This window comes from Artemia sp. Qi Xiang Cuo, chromosome 18, assembly GCF_049724085.1.
Source record: "Artemia sp. Qi Xiang Cuo chromosome 18, ASM4972408v1, whole genome shotgun sequence".
Classification (NCBI taxonomy): Eukaryota; Metazoa; Arthropoda; class Branchiopoda; order Anostraca; family Artemiidae; genus Artemia; species Artemia sp. Qi Xiang Cuo.
In genome coordinates, this window is record NC_142811.1 from 763,088 (window position 1) to 783,214 (window position 20,127).

The 20,127-nt window shown below is 33.9% G+C and overlaps 1 protein-coding gene across 1 annotated transcript; it reads left to right on the top strand.

Annotated features, from left to right (window-relative positions):
* Positions 1–1,117: 1,117 nt before the first annotated feature.
* Positions 1,118–16,978, top strand: LOC148941103 (transketolase-like protein 2). Its single transcript, XM_089104580.1, has 3 exons — positions 1,118–1,228; positions 9,373–9,591; positions 15,102–16,978. The coding sequence occupies exons 1-3, from the start codon at positions 1,118–1,120 to the stop codon at positions 16,893–16,895; spliced, it is 2,124 nt and encodes a 707-aa protein (XP_088960706.1). The 3' UTR covers positions 16,896–16,978.
* The last annotated feature ends 3,149 nt before the right edge of the window (positions 16,979–20,127 follow it).

Below are 20,127 nucleotides of genomic sequence, written 5' to 3' on the forward strand. Positions count from 1 at the left end.
CTAAATCTCTTCAATACGGAGAATGTAGATGTCAGTGTAAAATATGAATACTATGAACAATTTTACCCGCAACAACCCAAGTGCAGCCGAGGGGTTGTCCTATGAAAGTTGTGTACTACACAATTTATTTAGACAAATAAGTGTCTACATAAATCAAACATTGGTGAGCACGAGCAATTATCTTTTAAATTATGCAAGCTATATAAAAGTCATGTTGATTACTTCAACGTCTGATAGGCTACTGAGGGGACAAGCACGGAGTTATGAATATAAAATAGATACTGACGCTACTAATATTCTTAGAGATGCGACAGCTAAAGATTTACATTTAGTTGGGAAACTAAATCATGAGTATTTAAGGTACCTCAATGGCTACCTCCCAACATAAAGATTAATATAAAGCTACAACTTGCACTGTCCAATTATATTATGCAAAAAGTACTGGGCACTTCACCCGTTGTAACAGTCTCTCTCACGTCGGCAAAACTCAATGTACAAAAACAAAAAGTTATGAGTTCTGTTGCTTTGGCGATAAAAAAATTAAGAGCTTCTGGAAATAATATCATATTGCTCGTGCCTCAAACAATCACGAATTTATGTTATATTGCTAAAGGTACGCGTACCTATATCGATTCATCATTTATCAATGGCGGAATTGCTTCAAAATTGGCATTGACTTTTGTAAAAAGTGCTAGCGTTATTGGATTTTGGACAGATTCCTTGCATAAATTTGAACTGTTTGGACTTTCATCGCTTGTAGGTAGGGTAGATGGAATTCCTCTCTACAATTTATCCTTTAATAAATCCGACAGGACCCTTTATAAATTGACAATGCAATCCCCAGATCGAGATTCACAATTATTCAAAAATGGTATACGTGAAGAAATGTTTGTGAAAACTCATGGCATCATTCTATTGGATTTTTCCCGTACTCAACATATGAGTATTGTCCAGAAGTGGAATGTACGTTTAGAGTTTACCTTTGCCGAGCCATTGGAAGAAAGTATAGCATTTATCTTGCTAAATCTTTTCAAATTTATTGGGAAATTACCCCTGATGGCAGCGTTTGATTAGACTTGGCACCATGAACACGAATCAAATAATCAAAGTATTCAATATGGATCATTACATGTCCAAATATAAATCCTATTGCATACCTTTGGATTTCCTGGAGCATAGTCAACATGTTGGTCATACCGTTATTACTGTTAATAGTTGTCCATCAATTGTAAAGACGGGCATTGGTTATGCATATTTCAAACAAGAAAGAATATAGAATATTCTGATCCGCTTGGCCTACCATATACATTCTACACACCTCGCATCAAAAATTTTTTTGAGCAGAGCGGAAAATCTATTATTGAAAATTAGAACCAGGTACAAGATCTATCTACGAAAAGCTGCGGTTTTCATGCACTATTATATTTTGTTTTACGATGTCGTGGACATACTTACATAGAATTCCTCAAGATTTATTTCGACAATCCTTGATTGAACGACTTTCTTGTTGAAAATACTCTTTCCTACCTTTATAATATAAATTTTGGTGCCCCAAAAGGGAAATATGAAGTTCGCACATATATATACAAAACATTGTGTCCTTATTTAGATTTCCTCTTTTACGTATGGGTAATCATCAGAAATGATAAGTGGTAACAGCTCATCAGGACTCACCTTGTATTCATCTTGAGGTGCAAAGACAGGGTCACACTTTCTACAATATAATGTAACTTCATTTTTATTATATCTCTTTATAAAGTTAATAATGCTGCTCTGATTCATTTTATAAAATTCACATGTTTCAATTTGCTTATTTGAAGCAATTTTACATACAAAGTTCTCATATAAGGAATCACTTTCTGTAACAGCCAAATAAAAGTATGTGGGCTTATAATCAAAGTAGTCAGTATATTCACAGCGATGTCGTAAAAACCAAACTCTTTTATTATTCCTGCAATTGAGGCCAAAAACAATTTAAAGCCACGACGATACCAGTCTCTTAAAAATAAACTGAACTGACGTTTAGGGTTTTTTGCAATCATGCCAGGGTAAGTATTTCCCCATTGATCAAATTTATTGTTGTGATAATTGGACCATAAGAATCCTCTATTATGAGAGTTACAAATCTCTTCACGACATAAATTAGAGTCTTTAATTTGCACTTCATATCATCTATGCAATTTACATGGATTGCATAATTTACACTTTGCATTATAGTCAACAGCAAAAGTACAGTTCTCACAGGATGACCAGCTGCCCAAAGTATACAAGCATAATGGGCATGTGTAAGAAACTTTTCGATGTTGAATGTCTCACTTCCAAAAAGAAAATGATTGGGGAAAATGAATGTTCTGTGCTATTAGTTTTAACTTGTCAGGTCACTAGAGAAATGGGAGAAGTAACTGAAACTCTGTGTATTCTTCAAATAGACGTGCAATATCATTTTGTTTCGTCTCAATTAATATATCTATAAATTGAGTAAAAGCATTGGGGCTGCAAGACATAAGTCTCAGGCAATAGTCCAGCGATGGGGATTCATTTCTCATAATATTATCAATCATTCTCCTAGTGAAGATTTTCTTCTGCACTGATAATCTTTTAAAATTATCATCTAAAATTAACTATTTCTCCAAAGTAACAAGATAACCTAAAATTTTCTGTCTGTCCACTTCGTTCATTTTAATCCTAACAGTCCTCTCTAGACGCTAAAAAGAAACTGACTCTCGAACAATATAAATGGCTTTTACCACCTGGAAACATGGTTAGAAATGATTTCTTACAAACGACTAAGGTTTTGAAAAAAAACATCGTGGGGGAATAGAAACAGGGGTGGTATTGGCTAGTAGCTCTATTTATTATCAAATATATCCAAACCCAAATCCAAGAATCATAACCAACAAACAACAATCATAACCAACAAGCAACAAACATAACCAACAACAAGAAAACATAACCAACAAACCACATAACCAGCAAACATAACCAACAATCAAAACCAACAACCAATAATCATCAAGAAACAAACCACATACCCAACAAGCATCAAACATAACCAACACTCATATCCAGCAAACATAACCAACAAACATAACCAACAAACATGTGTAAAACCATATCCAAACCAACAAACATAACCAAAAATCACTTCCTACAAACATAACCAATAATCATAACCAACAACAAACATATATAACCAACAACCAACAACCATAGCCCACAACCATAACCAACAATCAACAAACATAACCAAAATCGACATTAATAACCAGCAAACTTAACCAACATAACCGCCAAACATGACCAACAACCATAACCAGCAACCATTAATCATAACCAACAAACATAACCCACAACCAACAAACATAACCAACAACCAACAGTAATAACCAACAACAATATGTTAATTTTCCCATGGCTGCCGTGACGTAACAGGGCTCCCAGGGAATAGCCTAATACCTAGAACTTAAAAAAAAGAGTCCGGATCGTGATTCAATGGGGGTGGGCTGTCATAGAATCACTGAAGGCCCCACTACTTACGTTCCCGGAAGCGTGAACGTATTCATAGCAGATCGAAATTTTGTAATGGGTTGATATTTTTGGACAGCATAGGAATAAACATTTCATATAGAAAACAAAAGAAATTATAAGGAAAATTATAATAATATAAGAGGATTTCAGGGAGACGGAGGAGGCACCTCCCGAGCTCTTGCTGCATATAGGCCTTAGCTGAACTTCAAGCAGAATTAAATATTATCAATTCTGTTATTATTCTTCTTCTACTTAGTAAATCCATAATTTACCACAAATAGCTAAATGGCCACCCGAAGTATTTTTAAGAGGGTCGTTCCTATGAGTTTCAATGGTGAAGCAAGATTGGTTAAACTGTTCCTAAAAGTTAGCATATTTCCCCCAAATGCCATATTTCCCCCGATTTTAAAACTCTAGGTCTTCCAGCTAAAGGGTCAAATGTAAGGTATTTCCCTCTTACAATTGAGAGTATCTCCTACCCTCCATTAGCATATTTCCACCAAATTTGCACCTCTAGGTCAGCCAGTCGAAAATTAAAAAAAATTTCAATATTTCTGTAATGATAGAACTTGGATAAGAACTGTTATATCGGGAAATACTGTAAAAAAAATCCCCAAAAAAAACTTTAAAAGAAAAATAAATATCCATATTAAACCCTAAGACGAGAAGAAATAATGTCATTTGATGGTTCAAATTTAAAACTAAAAGAAATTAGTTTTAATGAACTGACTTAACGTAAAAGAAACAGAAACTAAAGTGAATAATCACATCGAGCGCAAAGATAGCAGATAAAACTGTGGATGCATAGCTAAATCTGATAAACATCGTAATTAATAGCCCAAAATAACTTAAGCAGTGCTATAGGAAAATTTTTCAGTGGCTGTTTAAGTAGCTGAAAAGGAACAAGAGTCTACAGACAGGACTTAGGAACGAATAGAAAGGATATTAATTATCCTTTATTACCGTTATTCCACGGTAGAAAGGGTATTTATTATGAATGGTTTGACTAAAAAGTGTACTAGAGAAAAAAGCTGCCAACTTTTTTTGTTCTATTTCTTTCTTTATATAATAGTCGGGTTAGGACAAGACACCCTAAGCCGTTCCTGAGATATCGCCGATACGCCATTTTGATAATCTAGCAACACATAATGTCTTTATATTTGCCTCACTACTTGACTGTGCTTAGATTAGAAGCCCCATAAAAGCTTATAGTGCCAGAATGTTTCGGTAGATCAAATAATTAAGTTGTTTAGCCCCTTTCCCTCTCGAAACACAAAATTTGAAATCCCTTTATACCAACTTTTCGGTTTCCTTTCCCCAACAGTGCCTGAAAGTTCATTCCCGAAGCTATTCAAAAAATATTACAAATGTAATATTTGGATGATCTGGATGCACATAGTACCTTTACACTTACCTTACCTTCTCCTGAGTCAAAATTTTAAGTTTACTTGACTTCCCCCTACCCATTTTTTGGAAATTTTTAGTCAATCAACCGCGCTTTTTTGTAATTTTCTAAACGAATTTCTGATTTCTAAACAAAATGACAATCCAAACGTTTTTTATAATATCAAAACAGCTAAAGGGACCTGGCAGCGGAAAAAGGCATGGAAGGAAGGTTGTTAGCCCTCCTATGCCTTTAGTCTCTCAAATAAGGTACTAGAACATTCAATTCTCAATAAGGTGATCCCCTCTAAAGTCTATGACCACCCTTTTTACATGAAGTGACCGCGAAAAAATTTTGGTGGTCCTTTTCTCGTCCTTTATCCGGCTCCTGTTTTTTTTTGGGGGGGGGGGGGTAATATTTTTTTTTCTATTTTCACTCATGCATTAGGATTGCCATACCAAATGAACTTACGTTTTAAGTTTTGAGCTGACCAGGAAAAAGGTTTTTGGTCTCCTTTTAGGCCTCTTTTTTTGGGGGGGAGGTCATGACCCCAGAAAATTTTGTGCGCTATGTTTCCCTTGACCCAGTAAACCAAAGCTGTAGGTTTCAAATTGATTAAAGACAAAAAGTTCGCCCGTCCATTTCCGGGCATCACAACCCCCTCTCTCTCAAAACAAAGTGTTCGATTCCTTTGACTCAGAGAATGATCCTCAAAAGTTCCATGCCAATGGCATAACCTGCATCTAACAAGCCCATCTTTTTCCATTGTAAAAATATATATTTTTCTATAACAGAAAATAGGCTATGAGGGTCTTGTCATTCCTGCGCGTGTATTTACTGGACCTTTTGAATATTCTCAACAAAAGCAAAAAGGGAATGTCTTGGGCGGGGGGGGGGGGGCTGGCTGCCCTCAAGTAAATTTTGTCTCTTAAAAAGGACATTAGTAATTTGAATTTCAAATTGAAAGAGCCCCCTCCAAAGTTTCTATGAACATCCCTTCCAAACAGTGAGGCTCGGAATAAAACATAATAAAAAGTAACACATTGAAGGCATATGGCTCTTTAATTAAACAGTGGTAGAGCAATGGCTTCTGCCATGAACCTGTAGTTTCAAATAAACTTATTTTCCAACCACCTGCTTCATCTGACTGCTAACTGACATTATGAGATAAGCTTAGATCAGTACCCCATAACTGGTTCTTCCGATCTTCTAAAGATAAGGATTCTGAAGACGTCATTATTCATGTGGGATTTCGTGAATACTGCATAGCAGCGAAGAGGATCCAGAAGATGTAGCTAGATGGCATGATAGTAAAATATTGAACCGGGATGTTAATAGATTGAGAGTGAATAGTCAAATGTGGACCTGCCCCAGTTTAAGATAGGAAAGGGATACAATTAGTGATAAGGAAGGAGTTAAAAAGAGATGGGCATAGCATTTTGGGAATGTGCTAAACCGAGATAGAGTTGCAGGTAGAGCAATTGCTTCTGCCAAAAACCTGTAACAGGGTTGCCATCCGGAACCGGAAGAATTTACTAATTCGGAGAGAAAAAAATTACTAGATCGCATCTGTTCTTACTAAATGATTAAAAAAATAATCTGTACCATCAAGCATCGATTTTTACTATAGGAGGATAATCAATACGATTTTCACAATCTTTTTTCTTCTTTTTTTCTCTTTTCCTTTTTCTTTTATTTTCATAGCAGGATATATGCTTTCATAGCATATATATATGCTATGTATATATATATTTCATATATATATGCTATGTATATATATATTTCATAGCATATATATATATTTTCTTTCATTTTCATAGCGCATATATATATATATATATATATATATATATATATATATATATATATATATATATATATATATATATATATATATATATTGGGAATCTATCAGAATAAAAAATAAACCAACCACCCAAGGTGATTAGGTGAAACTCCTCAGTTTGAAAATTTTTATTGAGTAGCCCTTCTTATAGTATATATATATATATATATATATATATATATATATATATATATATATATATATATATATATATATATATATATATATATATAATGTTCCATTTTTGCTTACTTTTAATTTCTCTCAGCAGGCTCCTTTTTACTCAATAAAAATTTTCCAACTGAGGAGATTCACCTGATCACCTTGGGTGGTTGTTTTTTTTTTTTATTATGATCGATTCCCAATCATCACAAATCAAAGTGTCATTATAGCTTCATTTTTAGTTGGTAAGATTTGATACACAGAAAGCTGATTTTGTCGACCTTTAGACGCCAGAAGTGAAGTATCTGATTATGAAAATAGGTGACTGCTTGTCTGTCTCTGAGACAGACAGGCAAAAATGAAAATCGTTAAACAAATAAACAAAAACTCTAAATTGTCATATTTTGACGATAGTTGTTTTCCCTGAATTCATGAAAAGTAAAAAGTTTTGTTTACTATAAACCATGATTTTTTACAAATTCTTTTACTAGATTTCGGAAAATTTACTAGATCCTCTAAATTTACTAGATTTTTTTTTTACTAGATCTAGTAAAATCCTACTGACGGTGGCAACCCTGACCTGTAATTTCAAATGAACTTATTTTCCAAGCACCTGCTTAACCTGACTGCTAACAGACCAATTGAGATAAACTTAGATCAGTACCCCATCACTGATTCTTCTGATCTTCTAATCCAGTTTAAAGCTATTCAAGAAAAAAAAGGTTTTCAAATGAGAGTAAAGAATGATATTAAAGCCAAAACGAAGAGAAAATATTCTGTATATGAAGAAGGCACCCTAAGATTCCTGGCCTTTGAAGTAGAATTTCATAGTACTCTCCTGAAAACACTGACGAATGCAAATAATGCAGTTATTGGGTAATGGCATGTTGCTGCTGAGAAAATCCTTTATTAAAAAAAGAAAACAAATTTAAAAAGGATTAAAAAGGAATTTTAAAAGGATTTGTATATATGGTAAATATATTCCAATCTATATTCAAAAATTTCAGAATGTTATTATATAGATTGGGAATTCTATCATCCAATCCACATTTAAAAAAATTTAGGATAAATAATAGAGAAATAAAGTGAAAAAGGTACAGAAATGTGAATAAATGTACCAGTTTACGCAATACCCACAATGTTATATAGAATTCGGAACTCTGACACAATATAGTCATTAAATATTAACATTTCATCGCCAGCGCACCCACGTATCGGACTGATTTTTACTTCAAGTTAGCTCCCCCACCCCACTAGAATACGTTCCTTGTATCCATGGGTCTAAGCGATTATTCTTCGAAAATATAAAAAAATGCTTGATTTTTTTGGATTTTACCTTAATCAGTTCACCCGAAGCCAAGTAGAAATTTGGTTAAATGATAACACTGCAAGCTCTATCAGTGCTACTTTTCTCATTCCATGAACCTAAATCCCCAGGGTTTAAATTGATATTGCTAAAAAAAACATACCATAGCTTGTTCACCAAAACTGAGAAAAGTAAAGGTCCAAGGACAGAACCTTGGGGTAAGCCACATTCAATACACAGCTTTGATGACAGATTATTGTCAATACAGCTGGATTCAATATAATACGGAACTTTAAAAAAAAAACTTGAGATGTTTGTGTATCCCTTAAAACTGGCTCTTACTATGCAAAATCCTATGGCTTATAGTGTTAAAGTCTTAATAATATCGAAGAAAACAGCACAAACTTTTGCTCAAGATCATGAGCTGAATTTGCAATACTTTTAAAGTGAATTATAACTTGCTCTGTAGTATAGCCACTACAGAATCTAAATTGTTTAGGACACAATATAGAGTGCTGGTCAAGATATTAATATAACCTCGTAGCAAAACATTTTTATAAGAAATGTGTATTTACTATGTGCATATTACCTGATTGTCTTTTTAAAAAAATTGAACTGAAGACTTATCGTTTGAAGAATCATGCTCATTAATAAGAACTTCATTTCTTGTGGTATTGTGAAAAATATTTTTTATCCAATTCCAATTTATTTGTATTTGAGCAGTCATTCGTTAAGCATTGGGAACAGAAGTTCAAACTTTTGCTTGAAGAACGGGAGTTAAGGAGGGAGTAGCTCACGTAATTTACAGAATACGGTATTTTCAATTGGTTTTGGGTGTTAATATCACTCTTTAATTCCATTTAAGAAAAACTTGTACTCTTTATTTAATTGCTGTTCGTTCTTAAAACAATATCTAGCGTTATTCTAACTATAAGAAGGGCTACCACTTCCTTAAGCCCGAATCTTAAAATCAAAATTTAACTTTGCAGAACAGTGCTTTTAGAGAAGGAGATTTTTCAGTGTCTTAGCTTTTCAAAATAAAATATAATTATCCAAAGTAAACTACCATATTCGACGCAAGAGGGGAGCTTTCTCCGTCTAAACAGTAATGCCGGTGTACCTGCCAGGTTGTCCCTAAAATTGCAGGGAATAGGTGAGCTGGCTCCAACGAATCCTTTGAACTATTCACGGGCATTCACTCACCATATAACATTCGAAGTGTGTGAATCAAACAAGCAAGTGACCTTGAAATTTGACCCCGGCACAGCACCGATTAGGGAAGACCGGCGGCGGTGGGACCAAGAACAGCGCGCTGCCGCCACGCCGCCGATAAGATGTCGGTGGTGTGCCACCGATAAGATGTCGGTGGCGTGCCACCGGCGCGATCAATGTTGACCGCAAACATAAATGTTTTCATCAGTCTTTCTCAGATCAGAGCTTAAATTTACATCAGATTCGGGCCTATTCATGAGTTCAAAACTTCACAAGTCGCTGGCTGGAAACTGGTCTTATTAGTTATTCACCAAGAGAAGTAGAAATCTGGTAGAAACGAAGCATCTTTGGAGTCCTTGTACTTTGCTATAAGGACCAAGACCTTCTATCAAGATTTATAGGTAGATTCGTCAACTATTAACTCTTTGAATATTAACTATGTGAACGCTTTTTATGAACTATAAAAAAAAATAATGCAATTTAGCAATTTAAAAAAATTTATTTAAATTTTTTTTCGCTTCTTTACAGAATATATCATGCAGGCTAAGGCTGAACTGCTGCTTTTTTTTATTGCTTTTGGCTGCTCTTTTGGATATTATTCATTTTTTTTTTTTGGGGGGGGGGAGATTCATTCCAAATTATAAACTCATAAATACCTAATATCAGCTAAATTATCAACTGCATCTAAAAGGAGTAAATTTATCAAATTGAAAAATGCATGATGAACCCTTCACATGAGAACACTTAAATTACAATGAAACAGAAAACACTTAATGGTTTATTCGGTATGAAGAAACATGAAGTGCCAGCTATTTTCTTAGGTAAAAAATGAAAAGCTCATTCGTTTTAAATGTAAATAAATGAAATAATATGCAGACTGACGTATCTCCAGGAAGATGTTGATATTTTCTTCCTTGTTCGTCACTTTTAAGCCAAGCAAAATGTTTGAAGACTTAGTATCAGTTATTGAGTTTAAGCTTTGATTTCCAAATGCTCACAAAAATTATCAAATTTAAGAAAGTCACAACAATAATTCCCTGTGGTCAAAATACTCAAAGACTCCTCTTTGATCCCCACCCAGGTTCAAAGCTTCTGCTATGGTCATTTCCATGGAAATCTCCAAAGAGTTTCTTTTTAAAATAGCTTTTAAGCGTAGTTAGGGGTATTTAGCCTTTTTTGCTTTTCTTCAAAGCTTTGAAAAAAGTGTTATAAGAAGAGTGACTCGTCTCAATAGTAACCGAAACTCTAAGAAATGGAAATTTGGTATCAATAAATATATCAAAGGAATTGAATTTTTATGCTGATTTAAAATATATAATTTTCATCAAGTTTACTCATATCCATCAACAGTTAAGAGCCTGAGAAAATTGGCATTATTTTCAAAAAAGAGCAAAACTTCCCCTAAAATTATTAGAATCTTAATGAAAAGCACACAATCAGTTTCAGTGTATCAGAGAACCTTGCTGTAGAGGTTTCGAGCTCCTATCTGCACAAATGTAGAAGTTTGTATTTTTTGCAAGAAGAAAGATCACGGATGCGTGTTTATTTGCCTTTTTTCTTTTTTACCAAGGGTGATCAGATCGACCCAGAGGTCCTAGAGTTTTACGAGATGGCTTATTTGAACAGAAATTAAAAGTTCTAGTGCTTTTTTTATAATAATAAAAAAATAGAATCACTTTTTAAAAAACTGAATTTTAGTCCTTTTTATCACTTGTCTTCACTTTTATCACTTGTCTTTTTATATTGTAGTCTTTTCAAAGATATTTGATTTTTCTAAGGAATTTTGCTAAAAATACCAAATTCCACATTTTTGCAGATAGGAGTTTGGAACCTCTACAGTAAGGTTTTCTGATACGGTGAAAATGATGGTGCATTTTTCATTAAGTCATGTTAAAGATTGATTAATGATGTCATGATCGTAGATTGTAGCCAGGTTGTCTCTTACTATTCCAACGATTATGAAAAAGCCATAGGTTTTTTCTAGTTTATAATTACATTAGGGAACGAACTAGAGATTCCGAAATTGACGAAAATTTTATAGATAATATTTCTACATTTTCGCACAGGGGATCCAGGTTTTTAAGCTCTATTGACGTTTCATTTAATTTCTTTAAAATCTGTAGCTGGACTTCCGTTGATTCCGTCATCTTGATGGTAATTACTAGTTACTTGAAATATAACAACGTACCTGTTTAAGAATCAATTACTTTTTCCACGCTGACTCAAAGCGTGCAGTTAGCTAAGTCGCCGTTAATAATGACACGGCTAACAGCAATTCTGAGTGAACTTCTCAGCAAAATTGAAAGATAATTGACTTCTCGACGAATTCTGCAGGATATATATTTCGCAAGTCAAACTAATTGAATGCTGGATCATGTACGTATTTCACAATTTCTGTCATATATATATATATATATATATATATATATATATATATATATATATATATATATATATATATATATATATATATATATATATATATATATATATATATATATATATATATATATATATATATATATATATATATATATATATATATATATATATATATATATATATATATATATATATTCGCTTTAGTGAATTTAAGCATTTAATGTGACCTGTGTCAATTATTTTTAATAATAATTTTGTTATTTTTAAAATCTTAAAAAAATAAAAAACTTGGATTTTATTTTGTGAAATAATCCAAAAGGAAACTGCTTATTCTTTTTTCAAGAGTATGCAGAACATCCAGACGGGCTAAAGGATCAAAGGTAAGTCCAATTACCTCTTCCAGGTCTGCCTCGGCTGGCTAACATCCTTGTTCGATGGATGTTACTCGAAGCACCAAAATTTCAACCTCAGTACGGAAAAAATTCTTTATTATTTTCATGTCAATGACAAATTTTGTTAATTGGAATAATTCTGTTGTATAAAATTTAAAAATTAGTTTTGTTTTTTGCTAAGTTCTAACTGCACTATTTAAGTTCTTTTATGCAATATTTATAAACGTTCATCTTTCGACAAGATAATTAAATTTTATTTTAGTTCTCAGTTCAGGATTGCTAGAGCTATTATGTAAACTGCAAAAATATTTATGATGTCTGATGAATAATTTTAATTTTTTTATTAAAACCAGAAAAATACCTGAAAATTTTTAAATCACTTTGTTTTTTTGATAGTTTCCTGCTAATTAAAACATGATTTTAAATTGACAAATGTATTGAGTTTTAAAATTGAAAAAAATGGTCTCAAGTGAACAAAAAGAAGGAGGTGCAAAAGAGAAAAATATAAGAGTAAAGTAATCCAAATATTTACTTTGAGGAAAGAGAACTACAGAAAAAAATTATCGTAAAGAACGACATCTAGCCCTTAATAGTGCAGTTAGAACTTAGCAAAAAACAAAACTAATTTTTAAATTTTTGGATATTTTTCTAGTTCTAATTAAAAAATTAAAAATTATTGCTCCGACACCATAAATATTTTTGCAGTTTATATAATAACTTTAGCGATCCTGGACTGAAAACTAAAATAAAATAGAATTATCTTGTGCAGAGATATACGTGTGTGTATAAATATTGCATTCTTTTATTACGTCTTATATGACGTAATAAGTGAAACTAATTTTAAAATTTTCAGGTATTTTTCTAGTTTGAATTTAAAAATTGATATTACTGCAAAGACACCATAAATATTTTTGCAGTTAAATAATAACTTTAGCGATCCTAAACTGAGAAGTAAAATAAAATAAAACTATCTTGTCGAAAGATAAACGTGTATAAATATTGCATTCATTTTTGACGTAATTCCATTATAAAAAGCATGTATTAAAAAGATAAAGAACGGGCTCTAGCGACCTAATAGTAATTAATTCATTCTTGAAAAGAAAGGATTAAAGCAGAGACTTACATGGTATTATAAGTAATCTTATAATCTGGGTTGCAGCGGTAGCTAGTAACCTAGTAAGAGAAGATCACGTCCAATGTTAAGAAATATAAAAACCCAAAGCTCCTAAAAAAGGAGTCAAATCAAAATAAAAAGTACACTATTAGAACCGCCTTGTCCGAAACCCCTATATAGGAAACTTTCTGTCCCTTGGCTTGAACAGCAAGGGAAATATATTGGCTTGAAAATCAAGAAAAGTGGCAGCTACTACAACATTCTGCCTAAACGGCATCTTTTTTTCTTTTTTCTCTTTTTCTTTTTTCTTTTTTTCTTTTCCACAGATAGCTTGGCACTGGAACATCTTAGAGAGTTCTTCAATGGCTCATTTTAAAGGAAATTAATTGGGTTAAAAATCTTTTGTAACTAAAATAAATTATTTCTAAAAGAGATTATATTAAAGAAGGACCTCTTGCATATACTATTCCCTTGCTGTTCAAGCCAAATGACAGAAAGTTTCCTATACAGGGCTTTCGGACAGGGCAGTTCTAATGGTGTACTTTTTGTTTTGATCTGACTCCTTTTTAGGAGCTATGGGTTTTTATATTTCTTAACATTGGACGGGATCGTTTCTTACTAGGTTGCTAGCAACCGCTGCAACCCAGATTTATTATAACTTTTAATGTAACAATTGAACACCTCTCTACGATGTTCCAGTGCCAAGCTATCTTTGGAATTACTAACCTATACTATAATTAATTGGCGTATAAAATTTAGTATAGGCAAGAGGTCGTTCTTTAGTATAATTATTTTTGTTAATTATGACAGATTTTTAAATACATCAGTTTTCTTTAAAATGAGCCATTATAATACAGCTTTCTAGTGCCCAGCTAGCTGAGGGGAAAAACGGAAAAAAAACCTGTTGTCGATGCGGAACAATGTGGTTTTAGCCATTTTTCTTGATTTTCAGCCAATATATTTTCCTTGTTTTTCAAGCCAATGGAAGGTTCCTATATAGGGGTACTGGAAAATGCGGTTCTAAGAGTGAACTTTGTTTTTGATCTGATTCTAGTTTTAGAAGTTATGGAATATTTTATTTTTTACTATTGGGCATGATCGTCTCTTACTAGGTTGCTAGCTACCGCTGCAACCCGGATAAAAAAAAATAATTGGTGAATTGAAACTAGAGTAATTGCTGAAAATTTTAATGAAAATAATTTTATATCATGGATCGCTAAAGTCATTATGTAAACTGCAAAAATATTTATGGTGTAGGAGCAATAATTTTAATATTTTAGTTAAAACTAGAAAAGCACCTGAAAATTTTTATATTAGTTTTGATTTTTGATAGGGTCTTGATACTTGACACGTCGTTTTATGGGTATTAATAATTTTACAGAATGAAATTTATATTTCATTTAACTCCAGTGTTTTACACTGTTGCAACTTTGGGAGTATTATATTACTTAGAAAGGAAAAAGAATGTGCCAGTTTTGGATGATATTGGTATAATTGCTGAAAAGTGTATTGGCACTATAAGAGGATTATTTTCCAAAGTAGTTGAAAATAAGAAAAAGGAAAAGGTAGAATATGTCCCAGAAATGATAAAGATTTCCTAGAAACAATTAAAACGAAAATAATTTCAACTAGTCTCACAAGTGATCCAATAAAAGAAAAAGTGACGGATCTTGAAGTTATCAAAGTTATTAGGAAGAAAATGTCCAAAATGGAATCTGAAAAGTCGAAACAACTCCAAATTATTGCTGATAGACTGAGAGTTCAGTCTATTTTAGCCACAAGCGCTAGCAAATCTGGGCATCCCTCATCATGTGCATCCATGGCAGATATTTTGTCTGTTCTTTTTTTTTCATGCAATAAAGTACAAAGTCTCTTCTCCAAAGGATCCTTCTTCAGATAGGTTTATACTCTCAAAAGGGCATGCTGTGCCTATACTCTATGCAGCATGGGCTGAAGCTGGACTTTTCCCAAAGAGTGAACTAATGAACTTGAGGAAAATCGATAGTGATTTGGAGGGTCATCCAACCCCACGTTTGAATTTCATAGATGTTGCCACTGGATCCCTTCGTCAAGGACTTAGTGTAGCTGTTGGTATGGCATATGTTGGAAAAAATATTGACAAGGCTTCCTATAGAAGCTACTGCTTGATTGGAGATGGAGAGTCTGCTGAAGGATCCATTTGGGAAGCAATGCATTTTGCTGGTCATTACAAGCTCGATAATCGTGTTGCTATTTTTGATGTTAATCGTCTCGGACAGTCTGAGCCAATGGCTTTGCAACATGATGTCGAGAGCTACAGAAAAAGAGCAGATGCATTTGGATTTCATGCTATTGTTATTGACGGCCACAACATTGAAGAGATAGTACAGGCTTTTGACGAAGCAGCAGCAACTAAAGGAAAACCAACTGCCATCATTGCCAAAACCTTCAAAGGTCATGGACTGGATGGGGTGGCTGATCATGAAAATTGCCTTGGAAAACCTTTAGGTGACGAGGCAGCTAGCATTGTTAAGAATATTGAAGAGCGTATAGCTAGCAGCAATGTTCCTGCCCCAATTGCTGAGTCTCCGGTTGAAGATGCCCCAGTCGTTAGCATTACAAGCATTCGTCTATCTTCAGCACCGATTTACAAAAAAGGTGAGACAGTTGCCACTCGGGTTGCTTACGGTACTGCTTTGATGAAACTTGCACAGAACAACTCCCGGGTCATTGGCTTGGACGGTGATACAAAGAATTCTACTTATTCTGAAAAGATCAAGAAGGTTTCCACTGATATTTACATTGAATGCTACATTGCCGAACAAAATTTAGTTGGAGTTGCTATTGGTGCAGCTTGTCGTAACCGAACTGTTGCATTCTGTTCTACTTTTGCTGCATTTTTCACCCGCGCTTTTGATCAGCTCAGAATGGGTGCCATTTCTCAGACAAACATCAACTGTATCGGATCACATGCTGGTGTGAGTATTGGTGAAGATGGGCCGAGTCAAATGGCGCTTGAAGATTTGGCTATGTTTAGGACTATCCCTGGTTGCACTGTATTCTATCCCAGTGATGCTATGAGCTGCGAACGAGCCTGTGAACTGGCAGCCAACACAAGAGGTATTTGTTTCATTAGGACATCTAGGCCAGCCACCGTTGTTATTTATGATAACGAAGAACAATTCCAAGTGGGTAGAGCCAAGGTAGTCCGAGAGAACCCTGGTGACAAGGTTGTCCTTATTGGAGCGGGTATAACTATGCACAAAGGTCTGAAGGCGGCTGATACCCTGGCCAGTAATGGCATCCATAGGTGTGTCATCGATCCTTTCACCATTAAACCCTTGGATGCCAACACCATTCGAGCTCATGCTCTGCGGGTTGGTGGCAAGATACTCACTGTTGAAGATCATTATCCAGAGGGTGGTATTGGTGAAGCAGTAGCTTCTGCCCTGTCGACTGATACAAACATTACTGTCAAACGTCTAGCAGTCAATGAGGTTCCACGATCTGGTCCCCCTGAGGCCCTTCTTGAGAAGTACGGTATTAGCGCAAATTGTATAGTCAAGGCCGTTTACAATTTACTCCAATGATTCCTTAGCACTCAGTTCATTTGTTTTTGAAGTTTAAATTCTTTCTTGATTCTTTTAGCATTTATGTATATACAGCATCATCATCCTAATAGAATTCTTTTCGCATGATTGAGTTTATTTGACTCTATTTTGACAACACTGTTTGTCTTAGGAAGTTAGCATACATGCTTGTGATATTTTAGAACTAGATTCTTTTGACATTTTGGTGAAGGCTGAAAATTGATGTGCTCTCATAGGAGAATACATTCTCCTATGAGAATGTATATCTCAGGAGATAATAGCCTCCCCCAAAATAGGTTAAGTAAAAAAATAAAATTTATTTTACGTTGATTAAAACGCAAAAAAAATATGTCGGACAACCTTAATGACTTATTAATAGTGCAAAAGTTAATCACGAAAAATATAGAAATAGCGAAATATATCCCGGAGTACAATGGTCAATCAGATATTGACGAATTTAATATCCAATTGACCCGGTTTGTACAACTAACAAAAACAGACCTAGGAGCGTTAATCGACATGCTCCTACTACTATTAAAAGGTCAGGCCTTAAGCCTTCCTAAAACAGACACAACATACCATAGGCAATAACGCCAACTTGCCAATAAATACGGTTGATAACTTGTTAAAAGCATTCAAAGATAGGTTTCTAGACACCAGTTCCATAAACAAATTAAAACAAGGAACAGTGATCTTTTACTTTTCACAGAATATAAGTGAATACCTTGATAATATACGCATTTCAGTAGAGGCAAAATACGGAAGTGGTTCGGGGCAACTGTATGAAAAAGTCATACTAAATACCTTTTTGCAAGGGCTACCCCCAAAACTATATAGAGTGGTAATGTCCAAAAATATTCAGACGTTGGATCTTGCAGGTCAGGAGGTAGAGCGATTGATCTAAGTTGATACGATGGTCGCTAATCATAGTAAAGCAAAAATAAATAGCCTAGGTAATTCAAACGCGAACCTAAACTTCAAGGGAGATCAGCAATCCCCCAATTTATTTTCAAGTTATAACTCCACTGTGCCCCGAACACATGAAACACCCAAACTCACTAAGCACAAAACATTACATTTTAAGATTATCTAAAAGCACAACTGCGGCAACAATCCTAAAATAATAAGCTGCGATATTTGTAATAGTGCTGTCCATATTGCGAGAGAGTGCCTGACTCTGATTTACGAATAATCTCAAAAAGCACTTCTACCCCACTATCAAAGGTAGCTCTTCAGTCCTGCGCTGTAAGAACTGGCTAATAATTGGCCCGAGTGGTCAAAGGATGCGAACCTTTCGTCCAATAAATTCTATTAAATATTTCTGATGATTCAAGGTTTCACACGGCTCTTACCATTTAAACTTACTTAGAAATTTTGTGCATAGTATTTTTTTTGTTACTAATTATCTTAGCGAAATTGGAACGACTAGCGTCGTTGTTTGACTGAAGCTAGAATGCAATTTCTCTTTTTTCTGATTAAGAATTTAGACTCTTGGAAGCGGTATTTAACTCAATTAGGGGAATTTTAATTTCTGTCTAAATCATCTTTAGAAGGAAAGCATCTTGTATTTTAAATATATCGCATTTTGCTCCCGGTACAATTATAAATTATTGCTCAGATATCATAAATATTTTTGCAGTTTACATAATAACTTTAGCGATTCTAAACAGAAAAATAAAATATATATTAAAAAATTGAATTTTTTGGTCTGAAACTATAGTCAATCCTACATCGGGTAGTTAGAACCTAACCAAAAATAAAACTAATTTTAAAATTTTAAGGTATTTTTCTAGCTTGAATTGAAATATTCGAACTATTGCTCGGATACCATGGATATTTTTGCAGTTTACACAAGCTGCAAAGAACGCACAGGCTGATCTTTGTAAATTGAGAAAAATTTGGTTGAAAAGTCAGCTAGAGATGCTTTCGCAAAACTTCATAGTAATATCCAAAAGAAATGTTGCATGTTTAGTGAAAAGCTTCCAATGTATGGACCAGCAACTGTGGAACAGTTTACAGATGTAATGGGAAATCTTATACATCACTGTGAATATATGGAGGCATAATTGTCCTTTACTTAGTTTCAGCTTAAATTCGATGATCGAGCCTATATGTAATACTAACTACATCCAGTGACTATGACGTCATTGATCAATATTGTATATAAAAAATTAAGTTTTTCGTAAAAAATGTTTAATTAAAAAAAAATTAAGTGCAAAAGGCGCTCGATCTAGAGATTTCCTTTAAAATGAGCTATTGAACAACTCTCTACGATGTTCCAGTGCCAAGCTATCTCTGGAAACAAAAGAGAAAAAATATCCCATTTGTGGAGAATAACGTGGTTAAAGTCAATTTTCTTGATTTTCAAGCCAATATATTTCCCTTGTTGTTCAAGCTAAATGACAGAAAGTTTCCTATGCAGGGGTTTCGGACAAGGCAGTTCTAATGGTGTACTTTTGTTTTGATCTGACTGCTTTTTTAGGAGCTATGAGTTTTTTTATTTCTTAACATTGGACGTGATCGTCTCTTACTAGGTTGCTAGCTACCGCTGCAACCCAGATTCTAATGGTGAACTTTTTGTTTTGATCTGACTCCTTTTTTAGGAGTTATGGGTTTTTATTTTTCTTAATATTGGACGTGATCGTCTCTTACTAGGTTGCTAGCTGCCGCTGCAACCCGGATTAAAAAATTATTATCATATCATATATGTAACCTTTATTTTATAAGTCTTCGATAGTCTTATGGTAAGCATGCCCACTTGTTACGTGGGAGAGAGGGATTCGATTCCCCGTCGGGGAGAACTTTCAATATGTTGAATTAAAAACACTATCTTTTCAATTTAAAATTTAAAAAAGAAACTTGTTTATTTACATTCTAGCTAAAATAATGAAGATAATATGAATGAACCACAGTGTTCAGTTTCTTTGGACTTGAGTTTGTTTTTTAACTATAAATACAAACAGGAAAAAGCTTACGGCTTTTTCTTCTTTTAAATAGTATAAGAGACGAAACTCAAACAATCAAGTAGCTAACTAAGTCCAATGTATGGAATGGTTTGTTATTTCAGTGATCGTCTTTTAATGTAAATTTGATCTGAATATTTTTTCAGGAGTTATGGGTTACTTTAGTATTTACTATAGGGCATGATCGTCTCCTACTAGGTTGCTAGCTACCGCTGCAACCCGGATGATTACAAACAGGAAAAAGCCTACGGCTTTTTCTTCTTTGAAAT